General features: G+C 32.9%; 3 protein-coding genes across 4 annotated transcripts in view; 2 read left to right on the top strand and 1 right to left on the bottom strand.

Moving 5' to 3' along the window:
• Window positions 1-861, top strand: part of LOC108750738 — a 5704-nt gene extending 4843 nt beyond the window's left edge. Inside the window, exon 4 of the mRNA XM_018490438.1 lies at window positions 657-861. Within this exon, the coding sequence (XP_018345940.1) occupies window positions 657-855 (199 nt within the window). The 3' untranslated portion in view covers window positions 856-861. The remainder of the gene's footprint in view (window positions 1-656) is intronic.
• A 1989-nt stretch (window positions 862-2850) lies between these two features.
• LOC108750504 (40S ribosomal protein S21) lies at window positions 2851-4081 on the bottom strand. Of its 2 annotated transcripts, none has more exons than XM_018489978.1 (4): window positions 3981-4081; window positions 3825-3897; window positions 3159-3294; window positions 2851-2959 (listed from the first exon to the last, which is right to left on the bottom strand). In XM_018489978.1, the coding sequence occupies exons 2-4, from the start codon at window positions 3872-3874 to the stop codon at window positions 2894-2896; spliced, it is 252 nt and encodes an 83-aa protein (XP_018345480.1). In that variant the 5' UTR covers window positions 3875-3897; window positions 3981-4081; the 3' UTR covers window positions 2851-2893. The 2 variants fall into 2 exon arrangements, with proteins under 2 accessions (XP_018345480.1, XP_018345482.1); XM_018489980.1 differs by having other exon boundaries at window positions 3825-3886; window positions 3981-4062.
• A 1638-nt stretch (window positions 4082-5719) lies between these two features.
• LOC108750730 (ankyrin repeat domain-containing protein 29) lies at window positions 5720-22063 on the top strand. The gene is made up of 8 exons (XM_018490424.1): window positions 5720-5731; window positions 10672-10782; window positions 12032-12130; window positions 19514-19612; window positions 19830-19928; window positions 20759-20956; window positions 21062-21157; window positions 21703-22063. The coding sequence occupies exons 1-8, from the start codon at window positions 5720-5722 to the stop codon at window positions 21898-21900; spliced, it is 912 nt and encodes a 303-aa protein (XP_018345926.1). The 3' UTR covers window positions 21901-22063.
• Window positions 22064-22816: the final 753 nt, after the last annotated feature.

Below are 22816 nucleotides of genomic sequence, written 5' to 3'. Positions count from 1 at the left end.
TATATATATATGTTTATTGCAATAAAACACGCGTACATTCATATACTACACATACACGCGTACGCACACATAACAATTTCAGTAATTACCATTATAAATAGACCATTCAATACCGCGTTTATTGGTGCTTCACACAGCATAATAAATAACATTGGTATGGAATGTGTTTTAAGCTGATACAAAACAAAAATTCTCACTATTAAATAAAACTTGTTTAACAAAATTTGTTGATATAATCAGAATATTTTTTATCTATCTGAATTCAATTGGATTCAACTCGATTCAATCGGAGTGAAAAACTGCATTTAGATTTGAGCAGTATTCACGATGCACTTAAAAAAAGCTGATATTTTTAAATTAAAAGCGATAGGAATATACTTCATGCAATTTCTATAAATGAATTAAAAATGATTGATGTCAATGTTCATAAATGCTTACTTCTGAAAATCTGAATTCATTTCAATCAATTTTAACCTATTCTCGTTGTGTGATTAACCGTGCATGCTTATAGTTTCAAATATTTAATATTTTATCACATTTTTTATTTTTTAAATATTACGTAATAATTTGTATTTTTGAATAATGTACAAAAACAGTCTTGGATCGAGAGTTTCGAAAGACGCTATAATTAAACTACAAGAACAAATTGAATCGAGTACTTCGACAGACGCTATAACCGAACCATCAGAACAAAGTGGATCGAATATTTCGATAGACGCTGGGACTGATTGTAAGTATATGGTCAACTTTGCTCTGCCATCAAGACAAAGTGGAGAACGACAAAGTACTTCAGTGCAGAGTCCGTCTGAGTCAGATATTTCGAAATCACCGCCAGCCAAACAAAAGAAAAAATAAACAAGCGATAATATTGGTAATTATTCTTTTTGTTTATATCACATAAAGATAAATTTTATGAATTATACGGAGTGTCTAATAATAAGAATAACACTTCTAGCCAAATAATATAAGTTAAATTAAATCGAAGATTCTTGATCTATCATTTTGCGAATTTTACAATAATATTACATATTAAATGTAATAGAAATCGGAGATTTCATTTTTTAACTCTTACTTAATCTTAGAAAGATCAAGAATTAGGACCGCTGCTAATGTATTATTACATACCTGAAAGTACTTTAATAATTAGTGTTATTAAAATATTTTTCAAAATTAATTTTACCAAGATATATATGTATGTTCATATATTTATCATTTTTTACAGATTCATCTAAATGTCAATAAACTGAATATTTAAACAACATTATGAGTTACGGTATGACTATCGAAGTATACAAACAAGTAGCACCTCCATATTTGACTGCAAAGATTTGTCAGAAAGAGAAACAACTTTAAAACAACTCTCTATTAAGCGAGTATCATAATACCTAAATCGTACAAATTAAATATTATCTTTCTTATAAATGTAATGTATACCATAAGTTATATAAAGCATGTACCTTATAATAGCATACTTTACAAGATGTTTATAGAACGTTCAAAAGATATGTGAACGTTCCATGAACGACGTTCCAGGAAGACAATCTCAGGAAATCTAGGCTATTAGTATTTGTTTTATATAACATTAATATATCATTATATCATTTTTGTAGACATAATAATGCAAAATAATGTACTTTTGCAAAATAATGTACGTGTGTTAAAATGAGATGCTATCGATCAATTAACCAACTTTCAGTAAAATCATTAGTATAATTCTAAATTAATTTGTACGAAAATATTTTAACGTATTAAAATTTAGGTAAATAAAGGGAAATCATATCATTTTTACAAATTTGTGTTAAAAAGAAATGTATTCTTTTCATATGAGATTGACGTAAACGTATATCAATATTGATTTAACATAGATGCATGTTAGTCTAAAAAAATTTTATAAAAATGAAAATAAAATTTATAAAAATGATATTTTAAATTTATACAATAAGTTTTTCAATTATTACAATAATTATTTAAAAAAGATTTCTTCGAAATTACGGACACATTTTTTTTCACTCAAGAACAGCCTAAAAAAAAGCGCATCAAAATCCTAGAAATCTGATTTTTTGATTTTTATTAATAAGTGAAAAATATGGAATACACCAGTATTATTAATAACAATAAATACTTATTTGCGTTATTGAAATAAATAATACAAATTTATTCCGAAAGCAAAGATTTTTAGACTTTAATATTGATTAAGTATTTTTTATTTCTTTCTATGATTACTATTAGGATATTAAATATATACATTTAACATTTTCGATATTACGACATGTAATATAAAATCGATAGTACAAGTTGTATACTATTGTACAATGCAAATCTACATGTGGATATGTTTATTAATAAAGGTAACTCATTTTTTAAATATCGTTATTTATTAATCAATTTATTTAATTAATTTCAATTTATATAATTAAAATAAGATAGATGTTTTCTGTGATGTTTATTTCTTTTTTCCTCTATCGTGTGATGATTAACATTAAAATTACACAAATTAACACAATGGAGAATCAATCTTCTCAAATTCAAAGGTAAAAAAAGCAATTTTTAATTAATTCATGTCTATTAAAATATACGCAGTAAAGTTTTTTCTATTATACATTTATTTAAAAAAAAAAATAAAAATAAATTAAAATAACTAATTAACTTAAACATTTATTAAACAATAAATAATAGTATACTCAATCAAAGGAAAATTTATATTAATTTTATCCCTTTAATTAAATTTTTCTATTTTTGATGTATCACTGACAGGAATAAATTTTTCAAATTATTGTCTATGTAATAAATTAATGTAATACTATGTATAAATAGAATTATGGTAAGTTAAAAAAAATAATCAAATCTGTTTTATATTTTTTTAATTTATTGGAAATTTATCATATAACTTAGATTAAAAGTTTTTAGATAATAATCCATCGTTCTTCGTCAATCTTACGATACAATCATCGGATTCTCCCTATAAACATAAAATTAGGACAAGATTTTATGAGACTAATACAAATTTATATTACAATATTGACAATGTCAAAATTTATTGTAGAAATATTATGTTAATTAAATAGTACAATTTTGTATTAAAAAAATATATATAATATTTTAAGGAATTAATTATATAAATCAGTATATATATATATATAAAACTTAATTAAACCTACCATTCGACGAATTGCTCCACAGATTGCATACATCTTGTGAGTATCGGTCATGCGACCTGTTTCTGGGTCAACGTCGGCCAGAGTCAGCTGTATAGATGCATGATCTTTGGCGTGGATGATGCGATTACTCGCCGAACTACAATAAAAAAAATCAGAATAGATTTAAATCTATTCTTTCCAGAAATGTAGATACGTCTTGTGCATCTTCTTAAAATTTTTCTATCTATATATATATATATATATAATTTTATTTCAAATAAGATCACAAGAATCAAACAAATGAAAGAAGTTGATCCATGGCTAAAATAGATTTATAAGACCTGGGTGTCTATTTTTAAAAAGAAATATGTATCAAAAACTAGGGAATTTAACAAATCTATCCACATGTTATTCAGAAAATAAAAGATTGAGCCTTTAAGTATGCACAAGTGTACACAATTCAGCCACAAAGAATAGACCCATAGATTTGTATGGAGTCACCTAACCTCACTTGCAAATCGCTGCTTATTTATCGCCTACGCTACAGTCAAGCTCACTGAATAAAAAAATCTGCGTATCGAATTTGATTGATCATCTAGACACAAAATTCTCGTTCGCGTTCGGTGAAAAGTTTGAATTATTATAAAAGTGAGAATTATTTATAACCCACGTGTGTTTGCGTCTTACCATTTTCGAGGGATGTACAAGTCGACCAGGGTACCCGTGTCGTTCTCCATTTTTCTTTATAGCTGCAATAACACTGTAAAACAGTAGATTAGTGTGCTATTTAGGCAAGCAGAATGCGGCAGCATTAATTCTTTAGTAAATACTTGTCATACTTACAATTTGCACGTCGATCGCTCGAAGAGGCTGCGGAATGAAAGGACTGGAATGGAATGTGGAATTGGATATGGAACGATGGAACATGGAAGAGTGATATTTCATTTGTGCGTTTTTGTCTACGACAAATTTTTCAAGCCTGTTGATTGGCTATAGAATAGAGAGATCCGAGGACTTCTCTCTCCTGCATTTCTCGTACGCACAAATGAAATAGCACCCGAACTCTGCGGCTATGTCGTCAAATAGAAACAATCTGAAGTCTGAACAATCTGTTCCTTGTTAACTATACTGCACTTTCTGTATTTATAAAGAATTGCACGGACGCGCAGTGATAATATATTTTTCGAATAAATATTTATTACTATATAGTTTTATTAATTTTGTTATAAAATTTTTATTTTACAAAAAAATTAATTTATCTACACGTATATCGTAATTACAGTCGAAGAGAGAGAGGAACATATATCGGTTTTGATATTAAATACATATAACCTATCTTACAATATTTTGAAAATTATTAAATTATCTCGCGTTCTGTTATTTGAATCTGTAATCAAATTTGAAATTCATCTCGATACTTATATGCAATATATGTATATTGTCACCGACGAGATACTATTAAAGACCGTTAATCCTGGGCAAATTTTCGGCGGTATAAAAAGGACCCGGAGGTAATTGAAGAACGCTGACATTATCGACAATTGATATAAATTTACTATTATTAACATAAATATATAGCTTATATTATACATTATTAAATTCATGATTTTTTATTACATAAACGTTTCGTAGATAAATACTTGTAAAGCTGTAATATCCTATATATGGTAGAAAAATTGCAATTTTTTTCTCTGCAGTTATCATCTCTTAATAATCAAACTTTGACGATAACAATAAAAATCCCAATTTTAAAGAAAAATCGAGTATCATTGAGTTCTAAATGTATAAATACGTCTATTAAACTAATAAATCATAAAATAAGTACAATATATATTTAATAAGTACAATTATAGTTTTTAACTCTTAATCACTTCAATATTCACAAGGACGCAAACTCCCACAAGGATGTCGGTCTTTAATAGTATCTTGTCGGTGATGTTATAGATCTATAATATATCTACTATACGTTGCTGCTACTTTTTGCATTCAGAATCTCCGCTTTCTTTTTTCAAATATCTATTTAATCTCGTTTTAGGTACAAACTTTTTGGGAATTTCAAAGCAACGCGAACAAAATAATTTCTTATTCGCCATTTCGCTTAAAAACAGTTCGACATCACGCATGCGCAAGGTGAGACGATCCTGGAGATTACTGTAGTACACTTCTCGTTCTATCGCAGGCTCGCAGTGCACCTCTCCCCCTTCCCCTCTCCCCTCCTCCGCCCCTCTTTCACTCATCCGATGCTCTCGCGACGATCCGTCGACATCGCGCGCCCCGTCTATTCGCAATTGTTCGCGACTACGTGCTATATGTTTGTACGCGATTCGTCCGACCGACGACTCGACGATGATGACGCTTACCGGCCGTCGCGCGCGTACGGGCGGAACACCCTGGCGAGAGCGGTGCTTCAAAACGAGCCGCGTTTAGTGGCTCACGTTCAGTAGCGAAGCGCGCCTCGCGCTGGATGGATCGACGGTGATTGTATGTCGCACGAACGCTCGCTCGGCGACGACGGGATGTGCGATGCGCTTCGGCAGGACTGAACGAATAATTGATCGGGATACGCACGGCAGAGGTTCAACATGTCCATGAAGGTGAGTGCACGGAGAAACGCCGAGATTCAGCGCGGATGTATCCTCCCCCACGAGAAATGTATTCCTCCCCCAGTCTTCCTGGACGTTGTCTTTTGTTCCTCTAGATTCGATAGACTTTTGAAGGGACACTCGTGTCATTGTTGTGTAATTTTGTAGCTATAGCACAATTGTGCTGTTAGAGGATCAAATAAAATAACACGCTTCGCCACCCTCTCGTATCGTTCGAAATTAAGAGCAGCTTCTTTTTGGAAAGTAACGTATAAAGTTGAGATTTGGTTAAATTGATATTTTTTACTGTGAAACGTTCGTTCTCTCGGCGATTTACATATAGAATAAATAATAATGTTATTTATTAATTTATAAATATTTACTTATTCAATTTGCTCAATCAAATTCGTTACTTTGTGGACAGGATCTTTGTAGCCCGTGTCAAATTGTTATTATTAAATTTAACTTGATGATAAATTGTATTCGACATAATGCGTTGCGATAGTTTATTTATAATTCATCGAGTACGAATCTATACACAATAATCGATAAGCTATATTTTTATTTATAAACTTCTTCAAGTATATTCTTTGATTCATGTTAGACAATTAGATGAAATTGAAGAAATACGCAAAAGTATTTGATCTTCGCTTATTTACGAAAAATAATTGTATAGATAAAGACTTAATAATGTTTATTGTGGTTGTATTTCAAAATTCATTTTCAGTGTTTAAAAAATTTAGGGTTGGGAAAGTTATTTTATAAAAGGTAACTGATGCTGAAAAAATAACTGCACATTGAAAAAAATGTTCTAACTCTAAGTGATATTTTCTTGAATAATATTAAGTAAATATTTATTTGCAATAAGAAAATGAGAATAAGAAGATGTTTACTTATGCCCAATTTTTTCACTTCTAGATAACTTTGTTAAAGAGATATCTCCCAGATTACAATGGAGATATCTCCTGGATAAGATTATCCGCAACTTATATGGAAGTGAAGAAATTGGGATATTAATCCTATTCAAGAAAATATTAAATTTAGGAATTTTTTCAGTGTATATGAAAATTTTGTAATGCACATAACATAAACTGTAAGTATTTTCAGAACTGGCTGTGAATTTTGGAATATCGTTTATATGAAGCTTTCTGTACAATTTATTTACTCGCGGATGTTCTACCGTTGCTGTGCTTTTATCTCCGACGAATCAATTGTCTTCTCTTTCGGGAGATCGAAAAAACACAGCTCTTATCTCGATCGGCTCTTGATATATTATTTTTTTCCTTTCGACTGTTGGAAGTCACGACGCGACGTCGAGCATGATTTGCGTATTTAACAAACGAAAAACTTGAAGGTCGCGTATTAAAAGCGCAACAAGAAATACACATACGTCTTATTTCTATATAGTTATAGCGCGTGTTATTTCTAGTTCGCGACAATGAATAGATGCACCTGCGCGAGCACGATTAAAAACCGGAAGGCGAAGAGCTAGCTTTGTCGTGCCTGCTGATTCGGACATTTCGGTAGAAAACTGACCGCGAAGCTATCACAGTCGATTGGCAGTTTTTTTATTTGGGAGCCGATTGTAAATTTTGAAAGAAGGTAAAAATTACAAAAGTGAGCAAATTTACTAAAATATTTTTAATTTCATTCATGATATAAGAAAACCAGTTGTAACATTGCACATAATGACAGCTGAATTTAATTTGGAACAAATTTCTGATTATGATATATTGGCTTTTAAAATTGAGACCAATTTCTGATTGGTCATAAATGTCGTCATTACTTTAAACAACTGCGCATCTTTCAAAGTGGTTCACTTAGTCTTATCATGATTTCATTGACTGCATTTAGCAGAAAAAGCTTTGCAACTGTTATAAGATGATTCTTAACATGATTGAGCTTGCTCTTGGTTCTTCACTGGATCTAAATATATAAATCACAATCATATTCAGAAAGAATTTTGCAATAATTGCAAAATCTACTGAACGTTTGATTTAACCCTAGTAAATTTGTTCAAATTCAAATGATTAAAGTCTTTATGAATAAATCGAATTATCAAATAAAAGAGGCATAAAAACTAACACTGGTTCTTTTTACGAAAAATTATTCTATTATCTGAGTATTAAAATATATACCTGTATAATTTAAATGCAAACATTTCGACCTCTATTATTAGGTTATTCTCAGTGTTTAGAATAATAAACGTGTGCATGAAAAAACATTTAAAAACAAAATTTGTTTAACTTTGTAATTTTCACCTCATTTCAAGATACATCATTGACTGAATTGACCTCCTAGAATCTAGATCGATCAAGCTGGAATACGCGGCGCTGTACGGCAATAATCCGCTGACAATAATCGCGTAATTATCACAATTTCAACGTACTTGAGTTTATGTACTGTAAACAGACATTATCAGCGTGATATTGTTCGTGACACGCATTATATAATATCGAACAGTATGTAGAGTCGGCTCTAGAGCCGGTCGCGTTGCCGACGTCGGCGGGGTATGCTTAATAGCTTGTTCATCATATTTTCCCTATCTGCGTTACGTAAGATTTTTTACACCAGACTGCTCGAATCAGGCTGTTAAAACTGGTTGATAAATCCGCGATGATCGAGAAACCTGCGCCACAGCCTCTTGTTGTAATTTATTTTTCGACGTATATAGAATTAATATAACGATTTAATTACACGTGTATAATTTTTATGTTACGTTTGAAATATTCAAGAAAGACTTCTATTTACAATTTTAGATTTTCATAACTGCGTATAGAAAATCGAAAAAATATTGTAATACTTGTTAAATAGGCAGTTATGAAATTAGGTAATTTCGACAGTAATAATTAATAATGACAATATAATATTTGAAGTTTCAATATTAGAACATTACAACGTTAAATACAAATGTAAGTATAACTGGAAGAAAAGACGCAAATAACGACATGAGTGTTATTCTTGGTAGATGCATCGTTTTGATATTTTAATTAAAGCTTTAATTGTCGGCCGTGCGCGCTAATTACGGTCGAGATTGCGGAAAAAAGTGCAGCTCCGCGAAAGCCACGTTTAGAAATTATTGCTGCTGAACACATCTATTCAATGCAGAGATGTGAAATTTTTAGACACACAATAAAGTAGGTACATGTATTAATTTGAATTTCAAAACTGATTTAACTGATGATTAGGAATTCATAATAAAACATGAAATAATTTTACTTAATGACTCATTTCAACAGGTTACATATTTTCTCTCAAAGTTGATGTGCTCCGAATACAATTATGATGTTATGTTTAAATTATACATTTATAAATTATTATAGAATACAATTAGGATATCTTTTTATCGAGTGGGGAAAATTTTGCTTGGATAAAAAAACAGCTAGCAGTTTAATGTATGCGAAATTTGAACAATTCAATGATGAAAATATTTCACTTGCAATTAGATGTAATGATCAATGCTAAATTTTAGTGCCATAATTATATTATTTAATCTTATAATTTTGAATTTTATAACACAAAAATGATCTTTTAATAAGTTTTATAATTATATTCAATAACTTTCTAATAATTTTTGTAATTTAATAATTATCCTTTAACATCGCAAAAATTACAAGGCTAAAACTTTCGTTGATACGAGATTTATTTCTCGTGTTCTACATATTCGAAAGAGACATTCTTTGCTGTGCTACAGACTCGCTGCAAAATCCTGTAATAAGATTTTTCCGCACCATTGAGCATACAGCCCGACGTGTTTTGCAATTTTACATTTGCGATCCGTGACGAGTGTCCGGAATCAGTAAACTACAGGTTAACGGGTACAAAGTTACAGATATCGGGGGCCTACAATCCTATTTTTCTTCCTCGTCCGAATCTTCGTCGGAATCTTTCGAAATATTTCGAAGTGCGAGTTCCGTTCAGACATAAATCCGCAGGAGCGACGCGCCGAGGACACAGACGTTTATTCCCCGAGAAGTCACTCGGGATGTTTTCTCTCTCCATGCAAGAACGTGTTTGCACCGCAAGTCGGATCACTCCATAAACACTCGAAAGCGAAGGTCGACGTATTATTTCGATCATCATCACGGCGAAAGATCGACGATACTCACGCTGGATAACATTTGCGCCGATGGGTTCACCGTTAGAAGTCATAAACGAGAGAAATGAAAACCGCCGGATTTACGATCCCGAGAAATATCGATCCCAATGACAACCTCGAGCATATCTCTGAGATTATGAAAGCGCTAAAAATATTTAACGAGCTTTTAGATGGTTCCAACAATCTGATGAATCTCATCCATATATTCAGTTACATTCATATTCCATTACTTGTCCAATACACGGCTCATATATTCGAACTCCGATATAGAAATGTTTTTTCACACATTATTTAAAGAAAACTTAGATATATGTATATGAAAATATTCTTCGAAAATATTCTAAGCGGTAATTGAAGAGCCCCAACACAGCGATTTATTTTATAATAATTTGAATATTATATTTTTATTGTATTATATTATATTAATTTCGAATTTATTAATTTTATATATGTATAAAAACATGAAAATTAAAAAAGAAGTCAAATTCTCTAAAAATCTAAAAAGATTGTAAAAAATTGGAATTATTCAAAATTAATCAAATTTAATTTTTATAGTTTCAGAATCATTTTGTCATTTATTAATATATGTAACTTTTTTAATTAATTTCCACTGTAAAAAGATTTTTAAAGTGAAAAAATTTCGAAAAATGTAGATTTCCCTATTTTCCTGTATCGAACCTTCCAGTTTTATATTGTCATGATTTTAATAATAATTCCAATAAATTCTTCAAACTTTTGTTCTTAACATTTTCTCATGTTTACATCGCTCCGATTCGTAACCTTGAATTAATCAAGAAATTAGAAATTAATTAGCGTTTTATTAACTCGTTACCTTTGGTTCTCGCTTTTTCAGAAAGAGTCGCCTTGGGACGTGGAGCTGCATCTGGCGGCGGCACGCGGGGACGCCAAGCGTCTTCGTGTTTTATTGGATTCCGGACGCGTTCACGTTGATTGCAAGGACAAGGTCAGTACCGTGCAATACCCTCAGTTTCCGAAGTAAGATCTCGTTATCGTGGACATTTCTCAGACACGATTTTTCAGAAACGATTGGGAGACCTTCGCAGCAGCTGAACATTAACTGTTCGTGAGAATTTGGAGTGAAAAGAAAATGTTTCGATTTACACGAACATTATAATATTAATCTGTGCCTTCCTGAAATACGATATTCGATTAGATCAGTTTTACCAGTTGAAATCGGTTCATTCAGTCGGTTCATCACAGCTCAAGACAATAAGATCATCGCGTGAGATTGCTGTCGGAAATCGATTAGACAGGAGCTCACGTTCCTGATTACAATAGTCTCGCGATAGATCAACGATATCGCGGCAAAAGCGCGATTTACCGACTATTTTCTCTCTTCGCTGTCGACTCATTATGCAAATGACAAGGAGCGAGCAGCACGAGTAACGTTACTCTTCTCTGCGTGTCTTGAAAGTGGTTTATTAGATCAACGCGAACACACTAATCGTACCACTTTTCGAACTTGGGAAACCGAACACGTTTTATTGACGTCTATATTTTTGCAAACTCATCTACGTGGAATTGTATCAGTGTCAGGGTTGAATCAAATCACCATATGTTTGTTTAGTCAACAAGGAAATTCATTAATAATACTTCGAGTCTTTTCTATTAGAAATACCGATCAACATTTTACAAAACTTTGTATTACTTGTCGATATTTTTAGATATTCAGTGACACAAGTCGACACAAGTGTCATACTATCATTGTTACTCTTTAAATATAAAGAAAAATAGAACGATGTTTGTATCGACTTGTGTCACTAAATGGAAAGCACCTATTGGTAACAATTTTATGCGCAAATCGTTACTTTTTATCGAGATACTGTGACTATATGTATGTTTATAGTTTTGAATATACAAAATAATTAAAGTTTACATTTTCCTTAATCGTTGTAAATTAGATTTTTAAATTATAAAAAGATAAAGTATTTGTAAAATACATACATATAAATTCTTTGCTTGGGACAGTTTGATCCATATGTGGCAAACTGGAATACAAGTGTGCTAATTGCACTAGTGGTCTTTTAATCATTAGGACATTTAGCGCGAATCTTAATAGCTCGCAAGAGGATTGATTAGAAAATATTCACCGGCATACATTCGCCAGCGTTTAGCGTTCACCGGCGGGAAAGTTTCGCGTTTAATTAAATCGTCGGAGCGAAGTTTTGCAAACGAGGTCGGTTTTCTTTCAGGACGGCACGACACCTTTGATATTAGCTGCTGCTGGTGGCCGCATGGACGCTGTAACCGAGCTGTTGCATCAAGGGGCGGATCCCAATGCCAAAAGACTGGTAAGTTCTGTCAAAGTGACCTGTGTCAAAGATCGAGTGTATCCGTAAATGAATGATATCCTCGTGGAATGAATGAAAGCCTAATGGTAATAACAGAGACAACTCGTGCGCGCCCACGTTAATTAATGGCTAAAAATCCTTAGTATACCGCTATATTAGCGTATTACAAGACGTTAAATTAGAAGATAGCCTTTGCTTTTATTTATATATTGAAGAGAAGTAATGCTTAAGTATATATATTGTACAAGAGATCAATTTGACATTGTTTAATTTTTCAATTTTTACTTGCTCGCAAAGCAACTATATATAAGTAAGAAAGTTATCGGATTTTTATCTCTGTGTCGTATAGTTTATCTCTTACTAATAAGCTCGTGTAAGGTGGTCATCGATGAGATAAGCGATATTTTGAGAATTTTTTTATAAATCGAAGTGAATTTGAAATGTACTAGTACTCACTGCTGCATATTAAAATCGTTGTACATTGATTTAATTTGAATATAACTGTTAAATGTGAATAATTTAAATTATGAAATATATACATATTTTATCTAACAGCATAATAACGTATATTGAAGATTTCGCGATTTGTTCCTTTTTTATACGGAAAAAACGAAGTATTTTTGTTGAAGTATCTAAAAATTTAACTAAATATTGAAAATAATTTTGTTGACCACCTAAATAATTATGTAACGATTTCAAGCATGAGCAATGCTGCAAAAAGTTTTAACATTCTAGTTTGAGCACCCTACATAATTATTTTCAGATCTGTCTCTAGCTAAATTTTTAAATACTTTAACAAAACATTTTTACATTTTTACATGAGTTTCTACGACTTTGATGTGTATTATTGCACATTGCGTTCAATCGAATTCGCTATTACTTGGTGTACGCGGACTTATCGTTATCTGCGAAAATATCATCGAGTAACGTAGCGTGTAACTTAACTCTTTTTAATCGTCACAAAATATCGTTTATAATCGTAACCACGACCGTAAAACAGTTATAACGAAGTATGAATAATACATTAATTATATGTATGTAATCGTTGTTTTATTTTTTTTCTATACGTGCGTTATTACGTTTCTTACGTTTAATTCTCAGAAAGAAGGTAGAAAGATGTATTATTATACGTCTTTAGAATTGTACGTTATTTTATTTATTTCTCTTTTAGACATTAACATTAATAGCCGTGGTAAAACCGGCATCGAGTATTACAGTCGTGAGATCATCTACCGATTGCAATTTAATCGCCGCCATAAAACAGATCTCAATTGTTTAATTATGTTCGATTAAAGGATATGTAATAGAGTATGCGAAATGTATCATAATAGTCACTTCGTAATAATAGCTTCAGGAAACGTTCCTAACAAATCCTGAAATAGTTTCTCCGCAATGAAGACATCATTATTTTTCATGATTTCTTATATTTTATAATATATATTCTGATAACTATAAATTTCACGACATTAATAATTCATTAATATAGAATTTGATAATCAAATAAGATTTTTATTTATATTCTTAAAATCTTAATTTATAAAAAGCTCCGTTTTTAACCCATTTTCAGTCGTGTATATTTAAAAAGTGTGTTTCTGAAAGGAAAATGAGTTTTCACATTTATCGGAGATTTTATAAAACGATTTTGACTTGGCGACCTTATTAGGGATCCTATCTTTAGATGCTTCGTTCCGAGTATCATGATATCTCGAAATAGAATTTTTGAGAACTTCCTGGAGTATCGTCTGTCACTTTTAAAACGCGGCATCTCAGCGAGACATAAAAAGCCTATCGTGTAGCATGTCACGCGGTGAATCAGGAAGCTGTCGGGCATCCCTTTTTTAATGCCTCAAGAGGATTTATCATCATGCCCACGCTTCCCTCTTTCTTCCTCGGTGTCTCGTGTCATCTAGAATTGCGGCATTGTATGCAAATTGATGACAAGATTGCCAGAGTTGGATGAACTGGTGTTCCGTTATATGTCTCGAAAAATGAAAAAAACAAAATTTGAAGAGAGTAAAAATCACGATGAAGTTGATTCCTTTTAATATTAATACTATTAATAATTTTTGTTTTAATTATTAATACTTTTTAAGATGCTTATTAGCATCGTTATTAAATTGACGATTATTAATCTAATGTGAGATATTAATATTTGAGCTTCAGTTTGCGTTTCAAGTATGAATTGGCACGCAGTTTATAAAACTGAAAAATGTAAAAATTTGAATATGAATGTTTCAGAAGTCACATATAGTTTCGATTCTTTCCATCTTACTTTTTATATAATAAAAAAATTGAACATATATTAATAAAAAAAAAATATTGATTGGCAAAATATATTCGAAATAATAATTGCCAATTTTCTGACGGATATGATCACTGTTAGAAAAGAGAGAAAGAATGTTACACGATGAGTAAACGTGTTCGGAAATAGGAATGTGTAACGTTCGACAATCGAGCTGATCATACAGTAGTGCTCTTCCTCCAAGATTGAGCGTAACATAAATGATGATGGCGTCACGTTCGGCGTAAAATTACGCAAACCTTTATAAAGAACCCGTTAAACACGTTCGTCATCTTACGCAATCGGTGGATTCAGGGTCATTTTCACGGACTGGAAAATGCGATTCTCTTTAAATTAATGCCTCAAGATCACGAGACCGTTACTTACGGGGATAATTGTATCTCATCATTTCGCTTTCCATATCAATTTATCGGTACGCGTAGCAATCGATTAATAAATCTCCAAGTAATCATGATTATGGCGTAAAGCGATAATTTTAAGGAGGGAAACTCGTGTATTTCAAATCTAGATAAACCACACCGATGGCATTTTAGCGCCGTATGGATTTTGGAATGGTGACCTGATGGAACATTTAACGACTTGAATAAATATCTCGAGGTGAGAAACGAATTGCACGAGAGAAAAACGAGAAAGACTGGTACAATATTTCAAGGTTGCCTGAGCATACCGTGAGCTTGTGCCATAACGTTCGTGCGTGTAAGTTCGCGTGATTCTAATGTGCCTCTTAATAGCAGAGTGCCTGTGCAAAACACGCAACGACGGTAACGTGGAAGTTCAGGAATTATCGCTGACACAGTGTGTCTACAATCTATTTAAACGTGTTATTCATACTATCGCGGGTATCATCATATAGGAAAATCGCACGTGGCATGACAGCTATAGATATTTATTTATAGAAACATTAGTAAGTGCAGGATATATAGATAATATTTTTCATCTCTTCTCTTTAGTTCGTGCTGAAAGGAAGTGTGTTTTTTTATAATTCTTTTATCTGTTTATAAATAGATAGTAGAATTTATCGAGAAAGCATTACTATAAATTTAATATAGAGTATTAATATTTTCCAACGAACTCATTATAATTCATTAACACAGATCTGTAATTTTTTTTTTTAACTCCGATGTTAATTACAGTCTTGATTTTCATGAATGAGATATAACAATATACAAAATCTTGAACGCGGAAATAAGAATTTAAAAGACGAGATTTTTCTCTCAATATAGATAGTATCGTCTAAAAATTCTACCCGTGATTATCGATCGTCTAAAAATGAACAACGTCGACGAGGGTGAATGACTCCTGTCGGGTCATCCCGACTCAGCCTCCGATAAATTAAATCTTATATAGCTGCGACATTCTCGTCACAGAATGAGCATTAATTTGAGCGACAGCCTCAATTAAGTTTATTCAATGCGAATCGATTTCTTATTTAATACAATACATACGTAAAAGTATCGCGTGCTTATTCTATGCTAATTATCATTTGACCGTTTTTTTTTTTTTTTCGGTAAGTTAATTAAAATCAGCTCCGTGCGCTTGCCAAACAAAAATAACTGACCTTTTGTTGTCCTACTTGAGACCGATGTTCAATCGGTGGGATTTGCATCCGTAAGTGTAGTACCGCTATGCACGTGACTGATCCAGACATCTCTGGATTACGATCAGATCTTCAATTTGTATCCTCAAATTCCATTAACCTTTTTATCTATCCATCGATATTACGATATTAAATTTCTGTCGATATTTCGCAAACGTTTACGTTATTCGTACGAAACTCACGGAAGCGTAGATTTTACGATTAGGAAGACTAAAGAGATAAAAGAATCTTGCTCCTCAGTGCATATTTGTTTACAAAATTGTATTTAATTAAGACATTCGTCGTTCGCAACACTCGAAGATTTTTCACATTTAGCGAAATAAACGAATTTTTTTCTGAAAAATGCCTCTATTTGGATCTAGTTTCGAGAGCTACTCAGATTGCTTCCTCGGTAGTCTCTGATGAATACGTGTCGGGCATTTGATCTTGGACAGATCGGATTTCTATATGCGTGTTTCCTTATGTGCATGATCACACCGAGAGCGAAGGGAAATGATCGGCAGCACAGTGTGGACCATACGTGACAGGTTGATCGTTACGTTATAGAATTTCTGCGGTTTGGTAATGGATAGGTATAAGTATTATGTCCTCGCTTCGCTCGTCACGCATCGTGGCACACGTAACTCCATGGCGTGTGCATCAGCAGAGAGATACGCTGCAAGTTGCAAAAAAGAGAATAAGGTTCGCCACGTATTGCAAATGGGGAAGAGCGGAATTAAAAAAAAAAGGAGGAAGAAAAAAGGAGGAGGTAGTAGAACGATCGAAAACGGAAGCGTAAAGTTTCCGGTCTTTCTCGTCGTCTCTTTTCCCCGGAAGTAATATCGAAGAATTAATTTGCGTTATACCTTTCGAAGATATGATCGCGTCAGGGTGTGGAACGGCGGGATACATAACGGATAAAACTACGAGTTCGCCGCTCCCTTGACTGGAGCTTTTATGGTAGTGAAAGTGCATTTTACTTGTATCGGGTTCAGTGAATTGCTCGCTTAGCGACGCTGCACTGTTAAATAATAACAAATTATATTCAATTTTATTTTTAATTATTTCTTTAGGTTACCACTGTTCTTACTCAATATTCTGTTAATTTAACTAAAACAAGGAAGTTAAACAATTTAACTCAAGAAAATTATTAAATTTGACTCAAATTTAATTTATTATAACTAAACTAAATTTAATATAATAATTGTTTTACTAAGTGCATACTTTAATAGATATTTATTTAAAATTATTCTTTTGTAGATATTTATTTTTAATGTAGTTGTTTATTTTGAAATTAACTACAGAAATGAATTGATTTGCATTTTGATACACATGGATAAATAAAAAATAATAAACTTTTTAACTCAGTATATGAGAAGAAAAGTTTTAAAATATTTCACGCGATTGAGAAGTCAATATATTTATAATTTAGAATTAAATCAGGAATTAAATTTATAGTAAAATGAAGTATCGAGAAAACGAACTGTCAGTTGCGCGCAGTTTGTATTATTCTTCTTTCTAAAGATTTGGATAGTACTGGAGTCTTTTTGATCTCATTACAATTCTTCAGGCATGTCATTCTTGAAAGAACTTGCAAAGAGATCTCTAACAATGACAGAGAGAGAGAGAGAGAGAGAGAGAGAGAGAGAGAGATCTTTATGTTCCACGCGACGAGGAATTTGAAAGTATAATTTGCACTATTATGGTAAATGTACTTAAAAAAATTCCGCAATCTCTTAAGTATTTGCGTTGTATGCGTCAGAAAGAGAATGGTTCAATTTTCTTTCTTGGATCGCTTCTTGGAAGCGTGTCGAGCGTCGCAGCATTTACTTTAAAGAGCACCATACGAGTTTGGCAATTTACTAACATTTCGTTCTAACTGCTTTCTCACTCTCAATTTATCTTTTACGATTCTTTCGCGCGTCCGTTAGGATAGAAATCGCCCGACAGTCCAGAAAAATTTATCCTCCCGCGTAACGCTGAATTCTAATTGTCTCGTCGTCGACTAAAGATCTCGTAACTAATGGTCAGAAACTGCGATCGATAAAAGTTTCGGAAATTTACGCGATTCAAGCACGACACGTGCAGTATTCGGATAGTGGATAATCACGGTTTAATGCGAGATATTATCTTAATCAGGTGAAGGACACATACGTTGTATTGTAAAATACGGCGCTATATGTTGCTAGAAATCGATAGTTTGCGGCTGCCAAGTTTCAGTACTAACGATAGTTTTATTAATAATTCTAAAGAACACACCGATGAGATAATCTTTTATAACGATATTGAAAATAGCCAGTTGATGCTGTGAAAAAAAAAATTATACATTTTTAGCAGATTTTTGTATAAATTAATAAATGTAAAAAAATTAATTAGCGACAGATTAATTGTGATATTTTAGTAATTTTGATATGACGATATTTGTGTTAAATTGGACAAATAAATAGGAAAATTCCTGAATCGCGTACGTCGCAATAATAATTTTTTATTTCTCTCTTTCGCCAGAAGAGATTCGATTTGACATTTGCTCAAAATATCAAGGCCGCTCCGTGCGACCGGTTCTCGCCGCTAAAGTTTACCGTTAAGCATGACATATCGTAGCTTCTCGTGTTATATAGAGAGATATACGTATACAGGTGCAAACGATGGAAGAAAGTTGGGCGTATTTCTAAGTGAACCGTACAGAGAAGTTTGTATCCAAATGCCTGTCGCATTCCGAAGGAAATCGACGTTTCTCTTTCATATCTGCCAATAAAATGCCATTCGACATTATTATTAATGACGCAGTCGACGCAATCGCCGACTATACGTCCGCATGTTACGTCGATTTATCGTGGATATAAATTGTAGATGGGTCGCGGGACGTATGTGACATTTGCATATCATTAATAAGTGGCAACTGACGTCAAATTTTCTGTGCATTTCTAACGCATGTGCTGTTTGCACCACGATATGTACCTTGCGTGATAAAAGTCGCTTCGTTCTTTTTATTAGAAGAGGAAAAACTATTTATTCACTTTTGTTCAATTCTACTTTTAATTTTATGAAACTTCTATTTCATCAGAATTTGTTTTTTAAATAACGCAGACATTTATATTTAATGTTTACATTATTTAGGCAAGAAGTAGATCTAGAAATTGGATTTTCTCTTCTCGATAAAACATGTATTCTCGCCTTCTTTCATCGTCTTAAAGTGCTTATCTCCGGCGTCCTGCATAGAAACTGTTACATTTTACATATGGCGAAGAATTTTTGGGCCTCGTGATATTTCACTTTAAACTTTGTGAATGTTCGAGATGATTCGTTTATCTTGAACGTCTCAACTTTTGAAAGAGAACGAATATTTCTCAGGTAGTTAGAGTTAGTTATTTAACACACTCATGAGTGAAAAATGTCATATTCGATCTAATAATATTTTCTGGTGAATTTTATATAATCTCGAGTTTAAGCTTCCAGTTCAATCCGTACCCGTATGATAATGTTTGCATTTGTCTCGCATTCACAGACCGGGACAACGGCTTTGTTCTTCGCCGCCCAGGGCGGATACATGGACATCGCGGGTTTGCTTTTGGAGCACGGCGCGATCGTGGATTCGTGCAGCATAGTAAGTAGAGAGGCCGGAGGAGATCTTAGCGCGTGTGTGTGCGTAACCCGATCTCGCTGCTCTTTAACGCTAATAGGCCTGTTCTTTTTGGCTGAACTTTTGCACCAGTTCATCTTTCTTCCTTTTCTCTCCAGGAGGAAAGAAGTGGAAGGAAGATGAACTGGTGCAGAAGTTCAGCCAAGAAGAACAGGCTTAATGTGTCCCACGTGGATTTCAGGATGGCGGCACGCCGCTCTTCGTCGCATGTCAATACGGTCATCTGGACGTTGTGGAAGGCTTAATAGAGAGAGGCGCCAGTCCGAACGCTCATATGAAGGTAAAAAGATGCGTTTAAAATGCCGGCCTCCAATAAGCTTGTCAATTATAATTCTTAGATTACAATTAAATATAATACTATATTTTTGGAAAAAACATTTGAGATTAATATAGATAAATAATATAGATTAATATAGATAAATAAATGTCTTGTGTAAATGTCCGAACATATTATAGGCACATGTCTGCAAGTCCATACATTAAGACGTTTACCTTATATTCAAACTTCTTCAGTCAGATATACTGAGATTAGTATTCATAATTTGTTTTTATCTCAAGATTGTTTTAAGTAATGAAGCTAATACAGTTCTGTGATTAATTTTATATATCTTAAGGCGTTATTTAAGACGTTAAATATAACAACAAATTATGAATACTAGTCTCAGTATATCTGACTGAAGAAGTTTGAATTTAAGGTAAACGTCCTTGTGTGGACTTGCAGACATGTACCTATAATATTGTTCGGACATTTACGCAATACTTTATTTATTTATATTAATCTCAAATGTTTTTTCGAAACTATAGTATTATAATTTAATTGTAATCATTAAAAGAGCATTAGAGATTAATAATAATAAATTTTGTGTGAGTATATCGGTCACTGGGATGTTTACGGGAAATTGACTTTATGAATAATATCGAGATTTCTTAATTCAGTTATTTAATTCATTATTGATATACATCTTCAATTTATTAAGAAGATTAAGTTACTACTAAAAACTGTTAAATCAACACGCTTCAGTCGCAAGAGACGTTGCTCAATTTGCTGTATTTGGTAATAATGCGATATTAGTATGTGAGAAAAAGTTAAGAAATATAGATGATACTTAGGACGGTGCCACGGCGTTGTTTATCGCTGCCCAGAACGGCCACCTTCGTATTCTGGAAGTCCTCCTGGAACACGGGGCGAAGACGGACGCGGTAAGAACGGACGGCGCTACACCGCTGTGGATCGCATCGCAAATGGGACACGATCACGTCGTCAGGAGGTTGTTGAGAGCCGGCGCGAAGGTCGACGCCACGAGACACGTAAGTCTCACGTAGATCGCGTGTCGCATAATCGCCGAAAGTGAGCTCTCACTATTGTGCCATGCACATTGCACACTTGTCATCGCGAACAATTTTCTTTCGCAGGACGGCGCAACCCCGCTTTTCAAAGCTGCCCACAAAGGTCACACCGCCGTCATCGGCGAGTTGCTCAAGTATCGTCCTTCACTCGGTATACTCCCGGTAAGATTCAGAGAAAAATCAACGAGTTTTAAATGCTCCAAAAATATTCGTATGTAATTTTAAATTTAATTATAAAAGTAAAATTCCTGTGTGAGTCTCTGTGTATTTTAGTGCATTAGTTATATATTTATATCTTTTATACTTACCAAACAAAGTTCAAACAAACGCAAACGTTTCGACTCTGGCTTTGATCCTCTTCAGTACGGAAATTTTAGTACAAACTACTGGTACAATAAAACTGTTGTATTTGACTTTCGAAGAGACCTCAATTTGCGTTTACTTTAACTTCGTTTGGTAAGTAAATCTCAATTAGTTATGAATTATATTTATTACATTATAAATATATAATTTAAACGTGTTAACATCTGTGGAAGCTCACATAGACATTTTATTTGTCTTAGACTTATTCTTGGAGTCACAAATATTACTATTATTTATTTTATGTCAATTTAGTTTTAAGTTAATTTTAATCTATAATTATATGTAAATTCTATGTGTGTAATTTCTTATGCGCAAGTAACTTTTGGGTTTCTTTACAATTTCAGAACGGCGAAAGTGCATTACATGCGGCAGCCTTGACGGGACATATGACAGTTGCGAGGCAGCTCGTGGGAGCGGGGGCTGATCCTTTACTCGTAAATCAGGAAGGCATTACGCCACTTCAACTGGCCGTCCGACACTCGCAGACGCAAGTCGCCAATTACCTGAGGGATAAAGTGAGAGTGCGAACCGCATCCTGTTAGCGATACTTCCTTTATCTTGATATTACCATATCGAGATATTATTCGATGAGCTTGGCTCAACGATCGCAGTATTTTTAAGCAGGATGTAAGGCACAAATGGAATGTGAAAAAGAGTAGCCTGTTTTTAAAATCGATAATTTTATTATGATAAAAGAATGTTATATGTAAAGTTTTTTTTATTATTTTATTGTATATATTATTATATAAAGAATGTTATGTATTTTTTTTAAGAATGCGAAGCATAATATATGTATATCTTCTTAGCACTGATGAAGAAACCCTTATCGACACTGAAAATAAAATAGAGCTATTCTTTTTCATATGTTACTCTGTACTATGTAAGTGATATTCATGATCACAATAAGCACGCGAAAAATGTGACAATGAGAAGAGAAATTTAATTTCATGCAGTAATGACAGCGGATACGTTAAAAAAGAGTAAGTTGATTATATTAATAAAAATTGTAAGCAGGAATCCGTTTTTATGGAAGTGATTAGGATCTGTTTGTTTGCATCGTCCTTTTTCACTCCAAAGCCTTTTCTTTTAAGTATTGAAAATAATAAAAACGCACGATTGAGACAAACGGATCCATTATTACGTAGTGTACATAATCATGATATTATTATTGACTATTCTGTTCTATTGTAAACTTCGGTAAAAATATTTTAATACAGATTTCTATTGTCAGACATATAAGATGACGTTAGAATGTTGTGAACATTAAAAAATAATCTACTTCATTCTGTTATATTCCACAGTATAACACATACAGCGAATTCGATTGGATGCACTCAGTACTGGTGCACATTAAAGCCGTCGTACACAAATTAACATAAAGATATATGTTTATTATAAACATGGAAATTGGTTAAACCATGAAATATTCAATACATTTTATCGTGCTATTAGGTAAAG

Source organism: Trachymyrmex septentrionalis, unplaced genomic scaffold (assembly GCF_001594115.1).
Source record: "Trachymyrmex septentrionalis isolate Tsep2-gDNA-1 unplaced genomic scaffold, Tsep1.0 scaffold37, whole genome shotgun sequence".
Classification (NCBI taxonomy): Eukaryota; Metazoa; Arthropoda; class Insecta; order Hymenoptera; family Formicidae; genus Trachymyrmex; species Trachymyrmex septentrionalis.
Note: the sequence above shows the minus strand (reverse complement) of the source record. Positions and strands in the feature narration are given on the sequence as shown.